The sequence below is a fragment of the Streptopelia decaocto genome, assembly GCF_964273445.1.
Source record: "Streptopelia decaocto genome assembly, chromosome: 5".
Lineage (NCBI taxonomy): Eukaryota > Metazoa > Chordata > Aves > Columbiformes > Columbidae > Streptopelia > Streptopelia decaocto.
This window is the reverse complement of record NC_138659.1, coordinates 13,411,862-13,438,435: the sequence shown is the minus strand read 5'-3', so window position 1 is coordinate 13,438,435 and position 26,574 is coordinate 13,411,862. Positions and strand designations below refer to the sequence as shown.

Genomic DNA, 26,574 nt, shown 5'->3' with positions numbered 1-26,574 from the left:
AGGGTGTCACCCCCAGGCAGGTGCACCCCAAGGAGTGTCCAAACCCACACACGGTGCACCCGAAGAAGGGCACGCCCCGAGAAGGGTGTCACCCGCAGGCAGATGCCGCCCTAGAGGAGTGTCACCCCGGGCAGGTGCACCCTAAGGAGGTGTCCCCTCCCCACCTGGCATCCATAGCGGGCGCGCCTCTCCCCGCCCCCGCGCACCCAGCCCGGCCGCCGCTCCCGCCCGCCGAGCCGCGCCGGGCCGGCCCTGTGCATTGTGGTCCGTCGGCGGCGGGGGGCGAACATGGCCGAGAAGCAGAAGCACGACGGGCGGGTGAAGATTGGCCACTACGTGCTGGGAGACACGCTGGGGGTCGGCACCTTCGGCAAAGTCAAGAGCTGAGTACCGCGGCCGCGGGGCGGGGGCCGGGCTCGCCGGGCTGCGTCCTCCCCTCCACCCCCCCCCCGCCGCCTTCCCCCTGCCCCCGCGGGCCTCCGCGCCGGGCATCGCTCCCCTCGGCGGTTCCGTGGCCGCGCAGCATCCCCGGGAGGCGGCGGGGTCCAGTGGGGCGCCGCGGGGGGCGGGCGGCGCTCGGCGCCTCCCCAGTGGGCACTGGGTGGGAGGCGCCCCCTTCTCGGGGTTTGGGAAGGCGGGCGGGGGGGGGAAAGGATGAGGAGGGGGTCTCGGGCAGCTGGTGGGAGGTGCATCCCTCGCCCTTGGGTTGCGTGTTGCCGTTCCCTGCTGCAGCCGGTGCTCTGGGCAGGAGCCACCGAAACTTTCCTTCCGAAGTAGGAGGAAGGGGATGGGAAGGTTGGGCAGCCAACGGGGCACTGATGGGCATCCTTCCCCCTTTGTGCCGAGGCTGTGGTCTGTGCTGCCCCCTCCTTCCCAAAGGAATGGCAAGTGCTTTGTAGTGTAAGGAACTGGGACCAAAAGATGTTTTGTTTTTTAATGCTGCCCCGTGAAGTGGCTCCCGAGGGGTGAGACCTGCAGCAGGCAGGGATAGAGGGCTCGGGTCAGGCTGGGGCTGTACACAGGGATTCCTCTGGCATTACTACCAGAGTAGTCAACCCACATTTTAAAGGTGCCAGCTTTGCTTTAGCTAACTGTAAAATTTCCAAATATTTGTATTTCCTTTTCTTGTGAATTCTGGTATTACATGCAAATTAAAAAACAAAAACAAAAACAAAAAACCAACCAAACAAAAACCAAACAAACAAAACAAAAACAACAAAAAAAACCCCACAGCTAACCAAACAACAAAATTTATTGTCTAAGCAAAACGGGTAGCTGTGATTCCTGGGTTTAGCCCCGTCAGGGGGTTACCCGCAGTGCTGCGGCTGGGCAAAGGGGGTGATGTGCCCACATTCAGTGACTGGAGTTTTAAAATAAACCAATATTGACAGCAGGGGAAAGAAACCACCGCAACCACTGGAGCTAAATCCACCTGTGGCCATTAATCAGGCCCCTAAAAATATATTGCTGTGTTTAATCCCAAACCACAAATTTACTGAATAAAGAATTATCGGAACAAATATTTCTAACGGTAAGGGCTGTTTAAATCACTCACATATACCAGCAGACTTCAAAAAGTGCTCCAAAGGCAATTTTTTTCTTGTGGACCAAATTAAGCATATCAGCAATAGCTTTTTTTCCTTTAATACCTTTCAGGAGTAGCTAGCACAAACATACCCCATCCCACCTACACCTGACTTTGGGAAAAACTCCCAGTTTCCAAAGAAACAATTAAAATAACACACAATGTATTTCCTAGCCCAAAATACTTAATGTGTAAGTAGTACCCTTTATATTATTTTTTCCTTAATATTTTGCCTATAACTGGCAGGTGAAATTTGAACGAGATGAAGAAACTAGATCTCCTCTTTATACAGATTTACAGCATTTTAGAAAAAACTATTCACCCTGTGTAGTGAGAAACATGAGAAGAGCAAAGAGATTTTTGCCTCAATTGGTTCAAGCTTTGTATATATTGTATATAATAATTGTTTTTTTACTAAGAAGGCTGATGCCATCAGTGACATTTCTTGTTGCTGATGTGTTTTCTTCAAAATCTGTCTTGCACAAAACTTCGTAAGAGGCACTTTCTCCCACCTTATTCCTCAAACAAATAATAAATTACAAATTTCAAGGATTACAATTATCAAGGAAATTAATAAATGGCAGTGAAAGGGAAGGATTTAGTGATGATGGGGTACCAACCAGAACTTGGATTTGTAGCTGGAGCTAAATAGTCACTTTGAGCCATCAGAAACCAGAGATACGACAGAAGAAAGTCCCTGTTGCCCTGTTGGGATATTCATTCTGGGTCAGCACTGTCTGGGTCATTGGTGAACTGATCCTCCTAAAAATTCGCTAAATGCTGCAAGAGGTGGTTGGTTTTAAGTACATTCAGTTGCTTGGTCTTGTTTATAGAAAGATCACACAAGCCACAGAGGGGTGCAAATAGGTTTGCAGATGAGAGAAGGATTTTGGTGGTAATACTGAAATTCCAGCTGGAAATGGTGATGAAAATACAGCATTTGTTACAAGACAGGAAGGTGGCAGGAGTTGGTAGATGGATAGGAGGTCTCGTGCCAAGGGTCAATGTTACTAAATGGGATTTTGCCAAATACAGGGGGAGCTGGTGATAGTTATTTTCCCTGTTCTCCAAGCCAAAGATGAGATTAATTAGCAGAAAATAGAACTATGCAAATGATATTGGATTTTGAGGTTAGTGAAGCAACGATGGAAGGAGGTGGCATCTCCCCCATTGGTGGTTGATAAGAGCAGATTAGCCAAATCGCTGCTGTGTTTGTCCCTGGCACATCCCACCCTGTGAGTCCCCAGAGAGCTCTCCTGTGACCACAGCCCTCACACAACAAGAGCTTAAATCAAAATCCAGTGGAGTAACACAAATATTTTTCCATGCGGTGCCACAGATGTCGTCCCCGGTGGCCACTTGGTGGTTTCTTACCCACACTTGTTGGCCATCAAGGTGATCAATTTGTGGTCCCTCAAGGACCAGCAGTGCTTGGGTTATATTTATGTTGGTTATGATGGCACCTCCATGGGCTTGAGTTGGGGTCAGATCCCATTTTCCTAGGCACTTGTACCATTGCTGCTGAAGGACAAACCTTGTGTTGGAGGAAAGACAAACTAAAGGAGACTGAACAAATGAAGGAAAGGGAGAGAAAGGATGATATAATATACAAGCAAGCAGCACTTGGGCAGAATTAATACAGTGTTGCTAAGTATATACTTTGGGTGGATTTCATTTTTAACTTTGGACTAAGAAAAGGGCCAGTACAGCTGATAGGAAAGGAGTTTTCTCACCCCTCCCTAAACTTTTACATTCCCCTTGAAACATTTGCAAAAATGTTAACTGCTTCTGTTACCTGAGCTGCGTCAAACACTCACCCAGAGGTAAAGCTTCATTGGTACCTGCTGTAAAAAAACATGCTGTCAAGGGTCTTTAATGATTATCTCTGCTTACAGTAGGATAACTATTCCTCCATAATTTTACTGTTATAAAAATAACTACATTAGAAGTGTCCTCTTTCAGAAACTCATTATATTATATTTCTGCCCTTCTTAATAGCATTTGATGCTGAAGCATCCCAGTGCTCAGGCAATCACACATGCAAGCAGATGCGGTAGCAGCTGATGACACTCACACAGTGTCCCATTTGGTGCCATTTTTTGGAGTTTAGGGTCAGCGTTGCTGCCTTACTCTTATGACTGGGGTTTTTTTTTTGCCGCACTGTGTGCAACACTGCTCCTTGTCTTGGTGTCAAAGCTGTCTCCCTCACTCACCCCAACGGAGCCGTGGTTGCTGGTTTTAAGCTGTGGTGGAGCTTACCTGAGTCCTTGTCACTGAAAGACAAGACAGATGTCAAATCTCCTTTCTAATGCTGCTGCTCAGCTCTCTCTCTTCTCTCTGGGCTTTTAATCCAGGGAGGCAGTGAGAGGGATGGAGGTGGCTTCCTCACCACCACCCAAGACCACCGCTGCCCATCCTTGGGGTGAGCAGAGGACAAACCCATTAGAGATGAGCTCCATGAGCATACCCTGCCATGGGACCTGCCACTGCTCCTCATCCTGGGGCTGGAACCTCCCATCAATGTGCTCCAGCACATGGGGACAGAGACAGTGACTCCCTGAGGAGAGGGACGTTTGTCCTTGCTGCCCTGTGTCAAAATCCCTGCATCTACAGGCTGCAGCTGGAGAGACCTGAAAGGCTTAAAAGTCTCCCACCCCATAGCAAACTATGTTCTGTTTTTTTCTCAAGGCATTCGAGTAGGCTTAACAAGCCACTGGGGACTGAAACAATAATATCTCTGTATGTAATGCTTACTGTAAGCAAAAGATGGATTACAAAATAGACTGTTTATTTTTAATTATTAATGTGTGTGTGCTAGCAAACCTTTGCAGAGTTACACATTGTTTGTCACGGATGGAAAGGAGATGAACTATTTGGCAAAGGAATGAAAAACAATAATTATTCATTCTGAGCGTGGCTATTTTTTTTTCCAAATGTATAGTAAAAAATTTTCAAAGCATGTAATGGGCTAAGGCCAGAAAGGGTTTGTCTTGAAAGAAAGGATGGCAGAAATCAGGGTTTTCTTCCTAGTTCAGGGACAGACCACTTTGCTTTGCTCTTTCTCAGTTTCCCAGCTAATGGCTCAGTGCATTATAATTCTTTAATTTTGTTGAAGGAGTGAAGGGCAACTTTCAAAGTACAGCTTCTTGTCCTCCCAGGAAAGAGGGAGCAGAGGTACAGCAGTGCTAGAGTTGACCAAATCAATGCTGCTGCTAAAAGACTTGATGTCAAAGACATCTGCTGAAGTTGTCTTACACCCTTCTGTCACTCCTTCCTCAGTGTGACATAGAAATGGCCTCAAATTGCACCAGGGGAGGTTCAGATTGGGTATTAGGAAAAAATTCTTCCCAGAAAGGGTTGTCAGGCATTTGAACAAGCTGCCCAGGGCAGTGATGGAGTCACCATGCCTGAAGGGGTTTAAAAGGTGTTTAGATGAGGTTCTTAGGGACATGGTTTAGTGCTAGAGTTAGGTTATCATTGAACTCGATGATCCTGAGGGTCTCTTAGAACCAAAACAATTCTATGATTCTATCTGCCATGCATACACCATGACAGCCTTGGCAGAGATCAGTCCCTCAGCACAGGGCAGGTCCAATACTTCCCTGCTCTTCTCTCACCAAGGATGCACCAGGGAAAACATGCCTTTATGGACTATTTATGGTGCTCTCCTTGCACCGCACAAGAGGAATTATCTGCCTCCTCCAGCCCTCAGCTAATCCCTAAATTGCATCTATACTGCACAGCTTAGTTTATTTTCATTTCATCTAGTAGTTTTAAGTATTGCGAGGAATCAAACGGCCATGCAAAGTGGTGCTTTAATTTTCAAGGGCAGTAAAGCGTTTTATTTTTAGGATGCTCTTATTGAGGAAAGAATCTCTGGCAGGTCTTATCTGGTGGCTAATAATAGTGACCTGGCGTGCCCCGAGCCAAGCCGGCGCTGCCGCCCTGCCCTTCTCATGCCGTCTGCTTATGCCGTTTGCTTCTGATCAGCTCATTAGAGCCTCCAAAATTACAGAGTCTAATAACGTAATAACAAGGTTTGCTCATAATTATTAACTCCTTGCACTCTGTGTTATTACTGGAAGGGTAATGTTCGTAATTAGAGAGTGCAAATATTTATTGTAAGCAGGTTTTCTCTGCAGTCTTGAGAAAACCACCCGTATGTCACAATTTTTAATACCACATTAGAAAATACGGAGAAGCCATAGCTCATGGCCAGAAAACCCTTTTAGATATAAACATCCAGCTGACAGTTTTCAAGCAGTTTCTGCTAACTTCACTATAAATCTTGCTTCCAAGGAGTTGTGTTTTTTTTTTCATAGTATGTTTATTAATAACAAAATGATTAAATGCTGAATTCATTTCAGATTCTTGTTAAGTTAGTGCAGTTCCACCAGTGACAGTGCTGCTGCTCCCAGTTTGTGGTTGCTGTTTATCCCCTGTACACAGGAGATGAGCATCAGCATCTCAATGTACCAAGTGCATATTATAAAACCCCATATTGAAGTTTGTTTCTTTTCTGAAACCAGAATTTGCTCTTGCAGTACAGCAGTGTTCCTGCAGCTTGTCATCAAGAAACATGCTTGAGAAAGTATAAATAGAAATTAATTTTAGTAATGCAAATCCTGCAGTCCTATTTTGGGCAGGGAAAATCCTTATATCATTCTTTAAAAAGAGGTGTGATGGTCTAGTTTTAAGACAGGGTTTATTAGGGATTTAATCAACTGGTTACATTGGAGATTCTCCTCTGCCATTTAAATATCTCTATTTCTGATTGATCTAGCTTTTACAAGCTATAAATCCTTGCAAATTAGCTTTGGGTATGACCTCCTCCAGTAACTCACTCTGTTTATTTACTTCAGTGTTTTTGCAGATAAATCTCTGCTCTGTCTTCCATGACTCCACTGGAAAAACAAGATCAAAATATTTCACCTCCTCATCCTTCCCGCCCCCCCCCGCCTTTAAGAGTTGCTTTTTGCTTATAAATCAGTGTCCTAAATTGCTTGTATGAATCTTGCTACACTGTTTAGTGATTTTGCAATGCTCTCTTTTAATAGTTGGTGAACACCAGCTGACGGGGCACAAAGTAGCAGTAAAAATACTCAACCGACAGAAAATACGCAGCCTGGATGTGGTTGGGAAGATCAAACGAGAAATTCAAAACCTTAAACTCTTCCGGCACCCTCATATTATCAAACTGTAAGTACGCTTTCTGCCGTGTGTTCAGATTATTCCTCCAACTGCAAAGACTTCACACCCACAGTTGAAGTGGTGTCAGGAGATGGCTTGGAGTAGTAGAAAATGTGAGGTACATGGTCAAGTTTTTGCAGGGTAGAGCCGAATGTTGCTTTTTGGGAGTTTCCCACTAACAGGGGAACACAGTTGACACTGAGAAATGATGGAAGATGTTTTTTCTTCAAAGACATGTAGATGAAGTTGTTAGGGACATGGTCTAGTGTAAGGTTAATGGCTGGACTCTATGATCTTGGGGGTCTCTTCCAACCAAAAAGATTATATGATTCTATATAGAAGTTTTTTGTGATGACCCTTTTTAGGCTTCATATCTCCAGGCTTGAAGCTGCTGAGAATTGTGCCTGAGGAGCCACAGCACAGTCAGGCTTGTAGAGCAAAGCCTTGGCCTGAAGTCAATAGTATTTATGTTTTAATGGCCTGGCTATCCAGAGCTTAAAGGAACATTTTTTGAAAATTTATTATTCAGACATAAGCTTTCAAAGTTGCCACTCTGATGAACCTGAATTTAAGTTGTAAATCAGCACCTGCACTCCAGCCTCTGGGATTCCTTCTCAATCCCCAGTTTGTGCAGCCAGTCCACGTTAATGAGGCACTCGATAATATCTTTGGCATTTCTATAAAAGAAAGCTGTTGGATGGTAACTGCAGGGATAAGTTGACATTTAGGTCAGCCTTAAAACTGGCATGAGATATAGCAAATACCTGGGACTTAGAGGCAAGGGAAAACAAATTCTCTCTACAGTTAAATAACTAACCACGCAGCAACTGTTGACTTTAGAGTAACTTCACAGTTCCATGGATTTATCAGAGAACAGATTGGTATTATTTCACAAAAAAGCCAGCAAGAGTCCTCAGCTATGTATCCAGCATCCTACAAGTTAAGTCCTGTTCACACATTCATCAAAGTTTTAAAGCCTAAAAGTTAACCCATATTTAACAATATCAGTGTCCCATGGTACATACTGCAATCATAAAATACAATGATAAAGAGGTGCGGAGGAGAGTGCAGTACATAAACCTTCTCTTTCAATAGCTTTTTACATGTATATAAAAGAAATAGTGGAACAATTAACGATAACTTAGACTTATGCGTTCAAAGCACTTCAGAAAAAGTAGGTTGATCCTGTTGAACTTTATGGGACTATCACCTGTTTGCTTGCTGATCTCTGAATATTGTTTGTAATCTGTTTGTTTCAAATTACAACCCACAGAAATTCAGCTGTAAAAGAAATACAAAAGAATTTAAAAAGGCAAACAACAACAATGTCTCTGAAATAAAACAGGGAGGACTCTCAGCTGGTGTTGCTGTGAATTCCTGTAGCTGCATTAACCTCAGCTGATCACTGGCAGTTTGTACCAGCTGTGACACCAAAATGCCTTTGCAGTGCTCAGGGATGATTTTGAATGAAAACAGAGAATAGATTTGTGAGTCAAGAGTGATACTTATACTTTTTTTTTTTTTTTTTTTTTTCCCTTTACTCTAGAATATAGAGGGATTTAATATTTGAAAAATAGCTGTGATCTTTTGGGGTGCTCATCTTTGTTTCTATAGCTTTCCAAAAGAAGCTCCCTCTAGTGTCTCAAGTTCTTCTTTATCCTTGATAGGAGGGAAACCAAACATATCCCTTCCCTGGCCCCAGCTAACGAAGCCTTCATTTCTAAAGCTCTTGTTGCAGACCTTAGGCAAAATGGAGATTTCAAAGTCAGGAGAGTCCTAAATGTGATAGGATTGTCTGGCAAATATTTCAGAGGATTATTTAAAAGCTTGAAGGAAAACCGTAGGTCTGTAAAAGTGATCCTCTCATAGACAAGTGAAAGATTATACTTGAAATGAGAGAGAGCTTTTCAGAAGTGGAAAGCAATTATAAAGGCAACATCCAAACAAATGATTATTTAAGGACTGGCATGAAACTAATAATCTGTTGAAAAGCCTTTCCCTGTTCTTCTTAATTATTTTTCTAAATCCGCTTGTGTTTTTGAAGGTACCAGGTCATCAGCACGCCAACAGACTTCTTCATGGTCATGGAATACGTATCTGGCGGAGAATTATTTGATTACATCTGTAAGCACGGACGTGTAAGTGCCACCGCTGTGTCAGCCCAAACACTTGTGTGGGAAGAGGGTGGTGTTTAGAAGCAAAATGACTGCTAAAGGGAACGTGGTTAAGGTTAAGGCCCAAAATAGAAGTTGCTTCACAGCAATCCCATATGGAGTGTCTCGTACCCGGCTCACACAAAAATTGCGTGTGATTCTTTACAGTGTTCTCTGATGTATTTCGATATGCAAACCAAAATATCCAAGGTAACGTGTTACTTAGTGCAAATATTTGGAAAACTAGCATATTTTTATAATTTCTAGCTCTGAGTTGCCTGTCAAAACCCCCACAGTTCAGCAGCAGATTTACGTGTGTGCAGGGCACCGGAGGGGAAGAGCGCTCGGTGTGGTCTCCGTCCCCGTCATTCGCCTCCCCCTTGGCTCCATGTCAGGTTTTTTGAAGACTTTTAAAGGATGTGGCTTATCTGAACAACGTTTTCAAAAGCTAGTAATCCTGCTGGGTATAAATCACCTGCAGCATAGGCTGAGCCCATGAAATGTGTTATTATGGTTACAAAGAAAATCACTAGTGTCTGCCCTGTGGACATCCTCCTAGGCAAGGAGAACCAGAGGGCAAGGAGATAAAAATGAGCTGAAGTGGACATTCAGAATAAGGCTTCAGGTGAAGGATCAGCCCATTATATGTTTCCTCTCTGTACTGAAAAAAAGTCAACACATTTATGGTAAATTTGTTTAGATTAGTACACTAGTTGATGGAGCTGAGAGCATTTACTTTTCTGCCTACAGTTCTGATTTCCAGCACATCTTACCCGTTTTTATCTTTTCAGTGACTAATTTGGATCTTTTTTGAACTTTTGCATTTAGAAACTGAATTTTTCAGGAGAGTCTATAGGAAGTAATCAGTAAAATAACCAGTCTCTTCATCATTTTAAACATAATTTCTGTAATATAGCTCAAACAACTTTATAGCTATCTGTATAATTAAAATCATCACAATATTCCACCTTTAGCTTTTTTTTTTTTTTTTTCCCCAAAGCCATCTGTCCAGGAGAAGTCTCTCCCTGTAGCATCCCCTGTGGTGTTTTGTCCAGCCTTGATCTGTGTGTGCTGCATAGCAGAACTGGTCCCCTTGGGACACCAAGCCATTGCCTCATAGGGGCTACCAAGAAGTTCTCCTTGATAGCTGAGCTAAATTTAGGTTTCTAATTTCGTCTCTGGGCTACATAATTTGAAGACACTAGCACATTATAAAATGCAAGAGGGGAAATTTGCCTTATTTGTTGCTTCTATTCACAAGAACACTGTGATTTTTTTCTCTCTGCACCCTGGAAGATTTTGGCTCCTTGCTAAGTCAAACCTTCCCTTGCCAGCCCTGCATACAGACCAACCTTCAGGACTATTTCCCCTTACACCCATAGGTTGAAGAGGCAGAAGCTCGACGCCTTTTTCAGCAGATTCTCTCTGCGGTGGATTACTGCCACAGACACATGGTTGTCCACCGAGACCTGAAACCAGAGAACGTGTTGCTGGACGCACACATGAATGCAAAGATCGCCGATTTTGGTATGTGACCCCAGCAACATTCCAGAAACACAGCCAGCTCCCAGGCGCTTGCTGGACCGTGTCCCTGGAGCACGCCTTACAAAACCCAGAGCCTGTTTTCCTAACCACTAGCAGTTGCTTTACCTGAAAAGCCCACAGTTATAAACACCAGCTTTTTTTTTTTTTTACAAAAGCAGGGATTACTTATTGTAGGCTCCTTCTGTACTCACATCAAGAATGGAGCAGCAAATTTGCAAATCTTCACTAGATTTTAGTGTTAATATAATCACCTAATATAAAGATGTAGTTAATTTATGTTTAAGACTGACTCAGTGCAGTTAATTCCAGCGTGAGCTGGCTGCGCGTGTTTATTTTCATGCGTGTTCTCTGTACGTTTGGCCATGTGCTCTTGGCCTCATTTCATGTTACAAATGAGCAGTAACAGGATTCTTTAAGTGGCATTACAGATTTAAATCAAATGAAATAGCTGGGCTACCAGCTCAATCCCTGTGAGTCCTTTCTAGTAGTTATAAATCCTTTTGAAGAATTACAAATTTCACAGCCTCATGCAATTCCCATATAAAGTAAGTGTTCAGGGATGAATTATATCTGTTTTCCTCTGTGCTAAAGAGAGCAAGCTCTGGGGTTTGCAACTCAGAGAAGGAGGATTAGCCTGGAGTGAATATTTCTCGCTTAGATGCGATGATAATAATAATAATAATAATGATAATAATAATTCAGAAATCAGCTCAAAGGAACCTATCTAAATGATGTTGACGCTTCCCCTCTGAATTCCCCCCTCCACTTGCTATAACTGTCCTCCTCTGTGCAACAGAGAGTCCTCTATGGCTGGACCTTCACATCAAATACCAATGTGTAGTAAACTTCTTTTTTCTAGGCTTGTCCAACATGATGTCAGATGGTGAATTTCTACGCACCAGTTGCGGTTCCCCAAATTATGCAGCCCCTGAAGTCATCTCTGGAAGGTAGGACATGCTGCATCTAATCAGAGCCTATGTGAGCACATGGTCTTTACATTTGTTCTTGGGACTGGAAAAAGTTTTGCACATCTAGTAAAAGCAGCTGAATCCTTCCAGCCTGTATTTTATGTTGGGGTGAATCTACTGGCAAAAATCTGAATGTTTTCTTGGTTATTACATTTCTCAATAGCTGTAATAGCAAAACATGTTTTGCTAAAGATGTTTACTCTGAAGGAATTATTAATAGCAGATGTTGACTGTTTATATTGCTAATTAAAGGGGGTGAAAATTACTCTTTGGATGCAAACACCGAGGTTTCAGATGGAAAGGCTTTTCCAGGCCACCCCTTTCTCTCGTGCCCACCTGTAATATAAAACACAGTGTTAATGAGGAAAACTATTCACTACAAAAGTTTCAGGAAGATGTTTAATGACTCATCTACACTGTGGAACTGTTGTATTGAAAATAATTGTCTTCTGGTTCCTCAAGCCAGGGTTTTTTTCTTTTCTGTGACAGTAGGTTCAAACATCATAACTTTGCCTTGAATTGCCAAACCTCCAGTGTGGTTGCATCTCTCAGCATGCAACATCTGTACAACACATGGCGTGTTAAATGCACTCTGCAGTGTTGAATTGGACTTAGCCACGTTGACACAGAGTGTTACCTCCTGTATCTTACTGTAAGGAACCTAAGTTACACAGAACATACTTACTTCCCCAACTCTCTCTGTAATAGCATAGCAAGGATTGCAAATACAGATTTTCAAATTTTTAGTCCTCTATATGGTCCTTCAAACCGTCCATCTCCTTGTTATCTGCCCCATATTTTTGAATCACCCTTTGTATAAGCATTATTTTTCCTAATCCAGCATATTTTTGCCTATAACTCTAGTTCTTAAATACAACATTTTGTTCCAAGTGTGTTTGCTGTGATTATGATTATTTTATCCCTGTTTATACCAGTGCAAGTGTTGGCAGAGTATCCTAGGTATTAGACCAGCATCCAAAAACCCTGTTGGGGCTACAGCTCTACATGCAAAAGCAAGTAAATCCTCATTGTCAAAGAGGGAGACAAAACTGGAAACTCTGCCGTGATTCCAAAAAAATATTATTTCCATGTCCTTTTCAATAAAGGCCAGAAGTTTTTTTTTTCAGTTCATATAGGAAACAAGGCACGTGGTAGAATAACAAGAAGTATTTAGTCCCTGCCTGTAGGCAGTGCCTCATTGTTCCAAGGCAATATGGTTTATTAACAAGCCACCATCCTGCATCAACACCGCTTACAGTATCAGCTTTATACCACTGAATAATGTACCAAGCTGCCCTATTCTTAGATTTGTATTTGTAGGGAAGAGGGATGCTCTGCTGTTCCTGCAGCGGGATGATTGTCTTGCTGTTGTTGGGGCTGAGCTGGTTCCCGGCTCCCCCTGCCTTTGCTGGGTAGAAGCACAAAAGCAGCAGAGCATGACTGCTCAGGTTCCAGACTCATAAAAATACATCTCATTTGGGATTTAAGGTCCAATCCACTGTTTGAGCAATGTGGTTATAAGCAAAAGAATTGGGCTTCCTATGCATTGTACATCAGTGTGTCTGCGACAATGCTTTTCAGGAGGAGCAAGTGCAGGAGGATGAGTTTTCATGCAGAGATTTCTGTATTTCCATTTCAACCTCTCTATTTTTATGGGGTTTTACATCCCAAGGGAAGGCACTGCCTCCTAAAATCTCTGAGAAAGCATCAGTTGTAGCAAAAAGAGAGAAACAAATCGAGCAAGCAAGCAGCAGCAAAACCCATGTATTTGGGGTGTCCTGACTTTGTGATGCCAGTGAGCACATTAGCAGCTTCTCAGAAGTGGGAATGCTTATGTACCAGCACATAAATTTCAACCAAAAATAAATGGAGGTACAGTATCTGCTGCCACTTAATTTGCCTCACTGAAGGAACAGAAATTGCTGGCTGAGCTCTTGGGGAAAAGGAGCAAACAGCCTGTCAGATCTCTTGGAAATGTGGGTTTGGCTTTTTGGACGGTTTGGCGGAGGCAGGGATGTACGTGGCTGTTCAGAAGAGCGTGGGCAGCCCCCGCCAGCTCTGCTGTGTCATCTCCCCTCGTCCCTGAGTGATTTTTGGCTTATGCAGGTTTGGCTGGGGGCATCCACATGAGCAGCCTGGGGTGGGCTGCAGCTCTGGCACCTGCGGAGCTGGCAGTGGGTTCGCAGCTCGCCCAGTGGGACCTATGTCATCACTAAGGAGAGGAGGACAGGGGGTGACACCTTTCTCCTGCCCTTGTCTTCTCACAGGCTGTACGCTGGCCCTGAGGTGGACATCTGGAGCTGCGGCGTTATCCTCTACGCCCTTCTCTGCGGCACGCTGCCTTTTGATGATGAGCACGTCCCCACCCTCTTCAAGAAGATCCGGGGGGGTGTGTTTTACATCCCAGAATACCTCAACCGCTCCGTTGCCACTCTCCTCATGCACATGCTGCAGGTTGACCCCCTAAAGCGAGCAACCATCAAAGACATCAGGTCAGCCCATGTGGGATGGGGTGGGCTGGCTATCTTTGGGGCTTATGGGTGGCAGAGGATGGTGGCTGTCCTGGGGGTCACCTGCTGGCAAGTGGGAGGGTGGTTTGCAAGAGCAGTCAGCTAATCCAGCAGGCTTTTGGCCCAAGGGATTCAAGGAGTATTCCTGAACCCTGCTGATGGAGATGTGAGTGCTGCCAGCTGGGCAGGGGTGATAATGAACAGGGTGATGATTTTATATACATTGTATTTTACTGCATTATAAAATAGCCTCAAAAATATCTTAATAATACTTAGCAAAGTCAGCTACGTCATGCAATAATCCTAAGAACTAAGGGTAACAGAACACTGGAACAGGCTGCCCAGGGGGGCTGTGGAGTCTCCTACTCTGGAGACATTCAAAACCCACCTGGACGCCTTCCTGTGTAACCTCATCTAGGATTCCTGCTCTGGTAGGGGGACTGGACTAGATGATCTTTCGAGGTCCCTTCCAATCCCTAACATTATGTGATTCTGTGATCTACCAGACATTTTTCATTACTTTATTACAAGACCACCTCCCTCTGGGTAACAGTTCAGAATAAGAGGGTAATTATTGTACCTTAGTTGTCTTGTCTAGTCAATGAGTACAGTGCCCATGAACCTTTTATCTGCATGCATCACTGTGGAAATTCAAGGGAAAAGGAATAATTGGGCTCTTAAGCAGATATTTGTGCCTGCAGAGATCATTAAAAGTTCATGGCTGGTAGCAGGACTTCAAAATTCTCACAATGTGAGCCATTTTAGAAACATTTTGTAAAACTGGAGTCCGATAAACATTTTATGAAATTTGTAGTAATCATTACATCTAGCTGGTATGCTAAACATATACATAAATGTTACCAAGACTTTCAGGAGTTCTCATGTTTTTAATGCATTTGCAATGGATGGCCTTAAATTTACCCTTCAGGTAAAAACAAGTAAAATGCCTTTTAAATTTCTTAATTCCTTAAGATGAGAGGATTTAATCACATGTTAAAGCAGCAGCTCATATGGCAAGTTGATTCGCAGAACATATAGACAAGGCTCTCTGTGGTGTTTAGCCACTTAATTATCATTGACTTAATTGTAAATTGGTGGGAATCAGGTACCTGGATAGCTTGGATGCTCTGTATCTCTGTCACACCCATAGCATCTTGTAGGTGCTGAGGTCTTAACTTCAGAGCCAGGTGAGCAAACAGCCAGGCTTGCAAAGCGGCATCGCTGTTGCAATGCTGGGGGGACTGTGCAGGGCTGGGCTGAGCTCCCCAATCTGCAGCTGAGGATTAGTCTTCGCTAGACCAAGCAATACAGGCGAAGTAGTTGCAGCCAGCCAGTTTCTCATCGCCAAGGTTCATTTTGGCCACCACCTCTCCAGTGCCAAAAGCACAGCTCTTTTAGGAATGTAGACCTAATTTTGCTTGCTAGCGCCCACATCTTAGTGGGATTTGGAGTCACCTTGCTGGAAACACATTGCTTATTTCTCAATTAAATGCTTTAACCACCAAGACAAAGTTGCCCAGATGCTTTTGAGGAGAAATCCAGGGTCTGGTGGCAGTGGTTGCCCCCAGCCTACGTTGCACAGAACTCATGTTGGCTCCTCTGCCTTTCCACAGGGAACACGAGTGGTTTAAGGAGGAGCTGCCCAGTTACCTGTTCCCAGAGGACCCTTCCTATGATGCCACCGTCATCGACGACGATGCAGTTCGGGAAGTTTGCGAAAAGTTTGAATGCACAGAGTCAGAGGTGATGAACAGCCTGTACAGTGGTGACCCTCAGGACCAGCTGGCAGTGGCTTACCACCTCATCATAGACAACCGCAGGATCATGAACCAAGCCAGCGAGTTCTACCTTGCCTCCAGCCCCCCCACCGGCTCTTTCATGGATGACAGTGCCATGCACATCCCTCCTGGGGTGAAGCCGCACCCTGAGCGGATGCCACCATTGATAGCAGACAGCCCCAAAGCACGATGTCCTTTGGATGCCCTCAACACCACCAAGCCAAAACCTCTGACTGTCAAAAAGGCCAAGTGGCACCTGGGAATCCGCAGCCAGAGCAAGCCTTATGACATTATGGCTGAGGTCTACCGTGCTATGAAACAGCTGGACTTCGAGTGGAAGGTAGGGAGTCCTGGTGCTTCCTGGTGGTGGTTTTCAAGGGTCGTTTCATGAGCTGAATTGCTCAGGGAGGTTAAGTCTGGTTACAGCCTCACCTGTTTCTGAACAAATACCCACTCCTTGTGATTGTGCTAGCTGTGGTTCAATATTTGTGGTGTTTATTTATGGCACAAAATAAGAGTTTTCTTTCTGAATGCTCTAAGCCTCTGTCTGGAAAGATGATTCTGCCTCATTTAGCTGTGCGGATAAGAGAAGCGGTCACGTTTCTAATTTTAGTGGCTAATTCCTTGCGAGGTTATCTGGAGTACTGAGCAAAGTAACTCTCGTGATTTCTGCTTGGTTCCTAGCAGTCATGTGTACTGAAATTGCATGATTTGCATCTTCCTAAAAGATCCACAGGTGAGGGGTTGTTGGGGCAGGATTTTGTACCATTGATGTGGTGGCATTTTTCTCAATGGAAGAAGGAGTGGTCCTCGTGGACTAGATGTGCTTTAAGATGCTTATTGCTTCCCTGGTCTAGGGTTCAGCTTCGTGAAGCTTGATTTAAACCCAGATAACATTTTACTTGACAGTACTTCAGATATTTCTTCAGAGCTACATAGCTTTTAGTCACAATCTTTTTTCAAAGTCCAATTAATAAATCCCTAAGTTAACACTTAATATTTTCTGCTGAGCCTGACTCCCTAAATCTCAGTGCAGTTGCTGACAGGAGCGCTCCTGACTCATGGCCTTTCACAGCAGCCTCGTGTGAACATCAGGAGCAAGGGAAGGAGATTTCCAACCCAGATCTTCATCACCAGAGGCGACACCCTCCTCGCTCCAGGTCCCAAGGATTGTACAGTGTGAATGTCACTGTGCTGCTTCTTATTTTTGATAATATTAAGTATTTAAAGCCAAGTAGCACCCAGAAGCTTGATTTCACTGCACCAGCCAGGAGATGGACTGTCTCCAGATGCGTATGCCTACACCAGCCAGACGTTTGTTATTTGCGTGGTTTTACAGAGAACAAACCTGATGTATTTCTGCTACAGCTTCACAAACCCAGTCAGCCCAATGTCTAGTGGAGCTTATTTTGTACGAGGAGGTTTCACAGTAGTCTTTCCCACCCTAAGAATATCTTCAGAGATACGTGACTCTTCATCGAAATAGCTTTCCTCTCCATGCAAATGCTTCGTAAATATAGCACAGAGGAAAGATCTCGTTGCAAATGAGATGCAGCAGATTGTGGGGTGGGAAGTGGCGAGAGAAAATACAACAGCACAAGGCTGATTCACAAACATGGAATTCAGCTGGGCCGATGGGACAGGTTGCTGTCTCCAGCCTGCCCTGGTGTCATGGGCACAGTTCTCATACGTGGGTCCACAGCTTTTTGGCTCGTATGGTCATCGCTGCTGGGCAGGGAGGAGCAAACATCAGTTTGGTGCCTGGCACAGCAGCTTCATCTGCCAGCAGCTGGTGAATCAGAACCCTGAGAAGCATTTTAAAGATAGGAGGAAGTAAGACATGAAGCTGTTTGCTTAATTTTATAGGCATTGCTCTTTCTAGAAATTGTGTTTTGCTCAGAAGATGTCTCACTAGTATTTAGAAAAAAAATAAGGAAATAAATGTTCTTCTTGCTACCTTTAATCTTAACGCCTGAAAGCAAGTTTCCCGTTGCAGGTGGTGAACTCCTACCATCTCCGAGTGCGCCGCAGGAACCCGGTGACGGGTAATTATGTGAAGATGAGCCTGCAGCTCTACCAGGTTGACAACCGCAGCTATCTCTTGGACTTCAAAAGCATTGACGGTAAGTGGGAAATGGTGCAACACGAGATGTGAAACACATAAAATGGCAAGTTTAGAAGTTTTAAAAAAATCTTTAAAAAAAATCATTCTTTGCATTTCAAAATGTGTATGCAGCTGTTTCAAGTCAGGAAAAGCCCTTTTGACCCATTTGTCTCTACTACTGTTACTAGCTCTTTACCAAGCGTGCATTTCAGATGCCAAAATAATGCCACTTCTTTTGTTTTATTTTTTTTCCTTTTTTCTTCTTTTCTCTCTTCTTCTCTTTTCTTTTTTCTTTGCTTTTTCTCTTTTTCTCTCTTTTTTCTTTTTCTCTCATTTTTTCTCTTTTTCTCTCTTTTCTCTCTCTTTTATTTTTTTTTCTTTTTGTCTTTTTTCCTTTTTTTCATATTGAAGATGATGTGATGGAGCAGAGGTCCGGCTCATCCACGCCGCAGCGCTCGTGCTCCGCCGCTGGCTTGCAGCGCCCAAGGCTGAGCATCGATGCTGCCGCGGCTGCTGAGTGCCAGTCACTGATGGGGTCCCTGAGCGGTTCCTTCGTCGGCAGCATCCCCTCAGTGCCACCGCGCCTGGGCAGCCACACCATGGACTTCTTCGAGATGTGCGCCAGCTTGATCATGGCCCTGGCTCGCTGATGGGCAGCGCCGAGGCACCGGTCCCTCTGCACACAGTGTTGCACTGTGAGGATCTGGTCTGGCTTATCCGTTCCTTACTGCTTCTGCTTCGTTCCTCCTCCTCCTCTGCCCCTCACTGGTCCACAGCCTGTGACACAGAGCCAATTCCAGACCCAAAACATAGTCCCCTCTAAGAAGGCACTGGGGAAACTAAAAATAACTTCATTTCACTCCTTATATCATGGTGAAATGTAGCCAATACCTTTTTTTCTAGTGAATCAAATGGGAAATGTTGGCATAGCTGTAAAATAGCAAATGTATCATTGATGTTTTGGAAAACACCTCCCCCTTGTTCATCCCAAGTTAACAGCCATGGCCAAGCTTTCTGCGATGTAGGTAGCGCACAGTGAGGCTGGTGTTGTATCCCCTTTGCTGTGCAGAGCAGGGGCAGGATGGGCTGAACCAGGTCAGAGGCGTTGACCGGGAGCTATGTGAAATGGAGCAGGGGGGAGATGAAGTAACTCTGTGCCGGTGGGGCTGCCAGCCTCTGGTGACGCTTTCCTCCTCAACTAGCAGCTGCTTCAACACTTCTGCTCTAGTGCAATATGCCTTCCCTCCCCTATGTGTGTTGTTGTTTTTTTTTTTCCCCTGCTAAATATGGGGAGGGAAGGTGGGATGCAAAGGTCTTGTCGCAAACCTGCCATGGGAAAGCCTCCACATGTCAAGTCTTGGCAGAGGAGTGTCCCATCAGATGCTTTTTTTCCTCCTTCCAAGAGTCCCGGACCTACTCCCCATATTCAAACATGAAGGCTGTTTGCTTTTTCTCCAGCCCCTAACCATCACCCCCCTCCAACCCGCTCACCCTCTCCACCAGCTCCAGGGACCGTATCCCGAGCAGGATTTGGATGAACCACTGATGGAGGGCAGGGTGCCGACCAGCCACCTGAAACCCAGTGCTTCGCCCACTGTGCACCCAAGGGCTGGGATCATCACCACCGGGCAAGAACCAGCAAGAACGCTCGGCTCCAGAGCGTTTACCTCTCACCTTTCCCATAGGAAGCCCTCCACCTGCTGTCACCACCCGAAAATCGCTGCCAAATCTGCCTTCCCTGCTTGCCGCTTCATGCCGCTGGAGACTCACTTCTCACGCCGAAGGGCTCCCCTGTCCTGCTGCTGCTCTCCGGGCTGTGACCATCACCGCTGATAAGGCAGGGATATCTCAATTCAGACTTTTTCTGTTTCTTTACTATCTGAAGGGATAGGGTTTTATTTTCTAAGACAATCTGGGGATTTTTAAGGTTAAAATTCTTGTTATTCAAGGGTAAACGTTAATGCATGTGTGACTTCTTTGTTTAAAAGAACTGTTGGTTTTGATTACTTAGGCTTAATCTAATGGGCAGCACTGGCATCTGCTTGGCTTTGCTATGGTATTTAATTCCATTTACTTGATTGCAAAAGAACTTAATAGTCTAATCAGTCAAGGAACAAATGCTTTATGAAAACTTGGCCAAAAAAATCCTGGGTGGTTTTTTGTTTTGTTTTGTGTTAAGAAACAAAGCAAAGAACTTCTGCTGGACCCAGGTATGTGGTCACTCAACTTAAAAAAAACCAAATCAAAACAAACCTATCTTTTTGATAGTTTTTTATCATCCATTGAGGTTTTTTTGCTAGTATTTTTTGTACGATTGCACTTTAGTTTATACTTTCTGCAAGTTTCTATGGGAAGTAAGGAAGAGAAAGACACATTAAGCCTTTTGTACTAATCATTTTAGGTAATGAAGACAAATACAGGATATTTTAGCCATCTACTGGCAGTTAAGTGGACATTTTCAGCTTTTGTCCCCTTTTTAAAACAAAAAAAAAAAAACACAAAATTGCCTTACTTTTGTTACAGATTATGCTTGGATGCTCACTAACGTGACTTCACAGCTCCAGTTTTTCCAGAAGCCGCACAAAGTAGAAAGCTTCCAAAAAAAAAAAAAAATCAGTTTTGTTGTTAGGTTCTCATACTCTAAATCCAACGCAGCAGTGGTTGGATTATAAACCCGGCAGCAGAACAATTTTGTTTTTAAAAGAAACACTGGAAATGTTTGTAGTACTCCTAGGTTTTGTAACGAGTTTTTTATTATATTATCAAGATTAAATAAATAGTCTGGGGTGGAGGATGGATTTGGTACTGTGCCTGGTGGCTATCCAAGGATGCTTGTCTCTAGTGCTCTGGGGTTAGCAGGTCATATCTGGCGAGGATGGAGAATCCTGCATGTAAAAAAAAAAACCCATCCTAGAGCCAAAGCTGAGCAGCACCCAGCTCTTTAGCAGCTTTTGGTTCAGCATCAAAGTAGGAGCAAACAGCCCTACATGGTTTTGGGTGCTGGAGATGAGCCCCTTTGCAAAGGAGCAGGAGACGCTGGCTGAGCATATGTAGGAACAGACATTAATTTCCACCCAGGAAAGAGTTAGGAGTGTCCATACTTCCACTGTGAAATGTATTTGAAATGTAAACGGCTGGTTAAATTATCATTGCTCACAACTGAGCATCTTTCCAGGTTGCTTGTCCTGGCAACACCTGTAGCCCAGTTGATAAGGGGCTGGCTTTTTTGGTACAATCTGTCGTTCAGAATCATGTAGATGTACAGACGTCTTGCCTTAAAATTACACTTGTCCTCTGGGATTTCTTTTACCGAGCGGAACTACTAGTATTAAATAGCAGCAAATGCTCTTGGGAGGAAATATTTCCTTGCTGGAGGCGGGTGGGATTTCTAGGTGGTAGGACAAGCTCTTTTAGCACTTGGCATCTTCTCAGACCCATGCAAACGTTAACTCGTGTGTGGATCTGCAAAACCAGTCCTTCCAAGGAGGTGGTTTTCCATATGGAGAGAAAGAAAGGGACAAAGCAACTTTCCTGCTGTATGGCAGCAGAGGCAGTGGAGCAAGTAGGACTGATGGAAGTACCACTTAGATGAATGCATCAGATTGAACTGTCCATTACAGCCTTACCCAATCCTCACTGTGTTTTGAAATATTCTGAGAATTTTAACATTTTTTTTTCCCCCCCAATTTGTTTTACCTTCAAACAGGCTGTTTTCTCATTACCATCTGCAAAGAAGGTGCTGACCTCTGGTTACATTTTCCAGGGGAAAAGTTTAATTCTTACACTGTGGTCAGTTTTGTTTTTATTTTTGTTTTGTGAGTTATGCTGGTACATGCACAAGCATCAGGAAAAGCAGGGTAGATGTATTTGAACTACAGAAACTTGAATTACTCCAAGTGCAATTCTTCAAAAGCCACTGGGCAGCTGTGCTTTGCAAGCCACAAACTCAACTTTGCTTCGGGCAGAGAGAGAGAAAAGGCAAAGGATCAAGTTCAGTTAGGCTCCAGCATTAACCTCCAGCTCCTGGATGAGGCAATGAAGAGAGATTGTACTGTACTAGCTGGTGAATATATATGTATATATTATATATGGATACATATATATATATATATATATATATATCTCTAAAAAATTTAAAATGTAGGTAGCATCCCTGTCATTGGCCTCTCATTTTCATTTGCCCAGGAGGTAGGTGTGTGCCATCGCACACACTACTCCCAGCATGTGAGAGGACCCAGAAAAAAAGGGGATGATATTTTTACACCCTCTTTTAGATAAAGCCCATGAGAAGCTTAGCTGACCTCGTCAGACCCAGCACGGCCTCATCCGGGGAGAGGTGGCATCAGGAGCCGTGAGCATCCTGCCCTCCCACTGTCCCTGACCGGAGCCCTGGTGCCAATGAGGTTTGGGCAGTTTTATTTTCAGGAATCAGAGCTGAGCAGACAAAGGCAGTGGGATTTTTTTTTTCCTCTTTAACGGGTCAGAAATGCATCTTCAGAGTGTGCGTCCAATTTAGCATTTCATAAGGTGTGTAGAACCACAGGGGTATATATGGGCAGTGTTGTAAAAAATGAAGCAACTGGTTAGTATCTGTTGTATAAACTTTTTTTTTGTGTGTGATTATAGTGCTGTTTGTATTGGAATAGATGAAGTTTGAACAAAATAACCATTCTGCCTACTCCTTTTCATTTTACTGCTCTTTACCATCAGTTGTCTTGTGCGCACTCCTATAGAAGGAAGAGAGACCTATATGCAGGACATGAAATCGTGCCTTCGACATACATTAGGACTGCGCAGCTTTGTTTCAGGAGGTGCACAAATCCCCCAGCTTATGCAGAATCCCACCGGTGAGACATGCAGGCCGTGTTCCTAAATACTTGAAGTACCATTTGTTGTGCAATTATTTGGCTTCACCCTTTTACTAGCTGAGCGGGGGAAGAAGAATCACACATCCGTCCTTTTGGGTAAGCCAAACAAATCCTCACTCCACCTCCTGCAGTATTTTACTGGAAAGTTTTAGCCACCCTTTTTATTTCAGGTGTATGATGTACCTGCTAGAGTCACCTTTCTTCAGGTCTGTCTGTGGTGTGGGCTTTCCATTTCGTCCTTTCCTTTGGCTTCCTTAGCCTTCCCCTTATATATCCCTTTTCAGCATTCAGCAGCTTCCTGTAATTCTGAATTTCCAGTCTGCCTCTGGAGTTAATGACTCGTTTAGAGGTACCTCACTCCCATGCCTCAGAGGTGAACTGGTTTTCAGAATTCCCACATTATGCTTATTGACCAAACACTGACTTTAGCTGAGATCAAATGTGTATTCGATGTATGTGTCTTTGCTCATTTTGGTTATTAAAGTTAGGAGACCTGGACAGTAAATCAGAGCACTAGCTACAAAGCATTAGTGCATTTTTGGTGTTACAAAAAGTCCATTTTCAACAAAAGCCTTGAAATTCCTGCTGAAGCTGCCTTAGTTTAAAAATCAAAGTTTATTTTTAAGACTCATCTCAATTTTTTTTTAGGTTTTGAAAGAGTTTATTTATCCTCATCTCACAAAGCTGTGAAGTAGATACTGTAGACTCAGTACTATTTATTCTTGTAGCTGAAAGCATGTTCATGTTTTCTGTATCATGTTATATTCACGTGTCTTATACCTCAATGCATTTGGTTGTTTTTTTTTTTTCTTGTAGCGCACAAAGCAAAACTGAATCCCAGGATAACAGTAGTGTCTGTGGCCCAGCATCTTTGGGCAGACAAAATTCAGCTCTGTGAAAGAGACGAACCAGATTAGTCTGGTGCAATTTTTTGTTTGTACTATAAGGAGTATTTATGATATTATGTAATTAAGGTTTGGTATTTTAACAAAAAAATCATAAAAAGCTCTGAGTATAAGCATTGCTTCAAACATGTCATTAATATGAACCTCAGAAAAAAATACTGAGCTCTATAAATCCTCTGTCCTTCTTGGTATTTTATATTTTGTCAACTGATGGGCTGGAGAAGGTTTTTGTCTTCAAATTAATTACTGTAGTACTTTCTGGGTGCAGCCGTTCTGGAAGGGCACAGGGCCTAGGTTCAGTTTTGTCCTTTGTGCAAGTAACTGTGCATTAGATAATCACAACGAAGCCTTTTACCTTCCATTTATGGTGTGGAAAGTGTTTCTGGGTGTACTGCACTGCATGTCATAGCTGTCTCCGTGGTTGACATTTGCACTTTAATAAACTCAGAGATGAAAAGAGGCAAGAGCAGCAAATCCTTAAAACTTCATTATTGCACAGTTCCTTTTTTTTTGCAGGCTGGGGTTGGCTGGTTTCCGTCAGGAGATGCTCCCGGCACATCCCAGTTGTGGGGCCGCAGATGCTTCTGGAGCAGGGAGGGGAATTAAAGTATCTACAGGAATAACAGAAACAGCTTCCCCAATCCAAAATCCATGCCAGAAGCCATGCCCAAAGGTTTTCTTGTGTGTTAATGTTCATTGAGCAGAGCTGATGATGGACTGGTGGTACCTCAGATCTCTACTCCTTACTCAAAAACATGGAGAGAAGGATTTTTAAAATATTGCGCAAAAATAGCCTTTTATTGCAGGAAAGGTGCTTGGGAGGCAGAAATTTGGAACTTAGTTCATGTATCCATGATGCAGAGGGATGCAAATCCAGTTAAGGCACAAAGCTGCTGTGAGTGGTCCAGTTTCATCCCTATCTACAGTCTCCCTTTTATACAATTTATGTGTAAAAAAGGTATGTATGTGGCTTGTAAGGAATTTCAGGTCTCCCTCAGCTGTGACAAACCAGAATGGTTATTGTGATCATCTCCATTTTGAGAAGGAACGTGGAAGAACAGGGTTTAAAATTCACGTAAGAATTACTTCAAGTTTTGATGCGTTCAGGGTGTACCAACAAGGCCATAAAAGAAAAAAAGGAAGAATTTAATTTCCTGACCAATATCTTGACGTAAATACAGCCACTCTGTGGTTTGAGGAAATCAACATTGCTATATGTAAAGCATTTTTCTATTGTCTTGAGTCATCCCATATCAAGTGCTTTCCTTCTGTACATGCATTGGAATCTGTCCATGAAGAAAAAGAGTTTTAAGTGCATTGCAAGTCATTTGCCAACACCACGGCAGCAGTTGTATGTTTTGCCTTGAGATGGGTCACAACCCCACAAGGATTGTGTGTAACTGCACCCGGCATTGAGGCCCAAGCACGTATACCACAGGATATATGGGGGGATTTATTTTTTTTAACTTAATTAAAAGAAAAGGAAAAATTGTTAAATAATTTCCTTAGGAGACAAGAAAAGATCTAGCACATGTGGCTAATACATAATTTGCCTCTGGCACTTACTTCAGGACCTTTGAGGTAGTGCTGGATGGGGAGGAGGATGAGGAAAGAGATGAGGAAGAAGGTGTTTTCTTCTCAGGATCAATCCTAAACATCATCATGGAAAAAAAGCCCTCTGGGTAAAGCATCTCCACAACTTCCGTCACGATAATTCCCAGCCAAGGCTGTAGGTGAAGGACATAGAGCACGTCCCCGCCTGCTCCGAAGCCAAACACGCACTTCAGCTCCCCAAACTCTCCATCTCTGCTAGAAAATCTAAATATTTGGGCTGGCAAGCCTGCAAAGCTGCACATGCTTACAGGGGATTGTTTTATTTATTTTTTTATTGCAAGGATGGATGCAGGCCAATGCACTTAACAGTAACCACATGGTAAAATAAATAAGAATGCCTGTATAGACTTAAAAGTAAATGTTAAATATTTGCTGTTTTTTCTGATGTCTTCTGTACCAGCTTTGAAATGGCGCTTTTATTTTGCTGTGTTTTCTTAAGCCTGGAACATTTAATAATTTCTAATTAAACCATCTACATTTTTAGGATATTTATGAGCAAACTGATATGGGCTCTTAAAATGTGCTGGGGAGGGGCAGAACCTATAGATTATATACAGTCATATTTAAGGTTTTTTTTTTTTTTCTTCCAAGGCCATGTAAAAACCCTATCCACATTTTTTCCGCTTTTGAAAAGGGAGCCACTGGATACACTGAGGAGAAACCATTAGCAATATGTATTTCTCTTCCTACATTTAGGAGCATTTTTTGTTAAAATAAGCAATGATCCTGCAGGCCCACAGCAGAGAACAGCCCGAACACAAGGGCAACTGTTGGGGAACTGCCTGCTGCTGCCAGGACTCAGCCTTCACATAGCTGGGATGCCTACGTTAGCTTACAAAAATAAAGAAAATTTTGACTGAACACATTATTTACTCTTTTTTAATGTTTTTTTTTGGAAAGAGATGAGTCAATTTTTTTCCACTATTTTATATATTTAACCTGGCAGGAGTGGTGGTATATACTTCTTGTCCCAATTACTTTCAAATTTACAGTTCAAATTTAAATGGCTTGCATTTTAAAGAGCAAATCTTTTGGAGAATCTCGCAATTCCAGCAACTGAAACAGACAGTAACGAGATGGACATAGAGTAACTAAACTCTTACGTTCTGCACAAAATTTTTAATGCAAATGCAGCAATGTTATAGCCATTTCAGAGCTGACCAACAAACAGTGAGAAACACTGAAAATAACTAATGGTGAGATAATCAGTGAAGACATGCTCTAAATAGCAGACAAAAAAACCCAAATCAAACAAACGAATATAAATTAAAAAAAAGACAAACCACACAAACAAACCAACCAAAAAGAAAAGGAAACGTCTCTTGCAAACTTATCAGTGTAAATGTAAAAAATA

At 43.3% G+C, this 26,574-nt stretch overlaps 1 protein-coding gene across 6 annotated transcripts; it reads left to right on the top strand.

The window, feature by feature from the left end:
- The first annotated feature begins 249 nt into the window (after positions 1-249).
- On the top strand, positions 250-26,563 carry PRKAA2 (protein kinase AMP-activated catalytic subunit alpha 2). 6 transcript variants are annotated; one of them, XR_014184260.1, is made up of 10 exons: positions 250-382; positions 6,643-6,784; positions 8,820-8,913; positions 10,311-10,455; positions 11,333-11,420; positions 13,709-13,933; positions 15,565-16,069; positions 17,726-17,852; positions 18,245-19,670; positions 22,567-26,563. XR_014184260.1 is itself a non-coding variant. In XM_082054863.1 (10 exons), the coding sequence occupies exons 1-9, from the start codon at positions 289-291 to the stop codon at positions 18,481-18,483; spliced, it is 1,659 nt and encodes a 552-aa protein (XP_081910989.1). In that variant the 5' UTR covers positions 250-288; the 3' UTR covers positions 18,484-18,528; positions 19,519-22,499. The 6 variants fall into 6 exon arrangements, 4 of the variants coding, with proteins under 4 accessions (XP_081910989.1, XP_081910987.1, XP_081910988.1 ...); XR_014184261.1 differs by lacking the exon at positions 22,567-26,563 and having other exon boundaries at positions 18,245-18,539; positions 19,337-22,499; XM_082054863.1 differs by lacking the exon at positions 22,567-26,563 and having other exon boundaries at positions 18,245-18,528; positions 19,519-22,499.
- The last annotated feature ends 11 nt before the right edge of the window (positions 26,564-26,574 follow it).

Coding starts and splice junctions, on each gene's coding strand:
- PRKAA2 (XM_082054863.1), top strand. CDS start 289: ATGGCCGAGAAGCAGAAGCACGACGGGCGGGTGAAGATTGGCCACTAC. Junction 8,914..10,310: donor ACATCTGTAAGCACGGACGT/GTAAGTGCCACC, acceptor TTACACCCATAG/GTTGAAGAGGCAGAAGCTCG. Junction 16,070..17,725: donor AGCTGGACTTCGAGTGGAAG/GTAGGGAGTCCT, acceptor TTCCCGTTGCAG/GTGGTGAACTCCTACCATCT.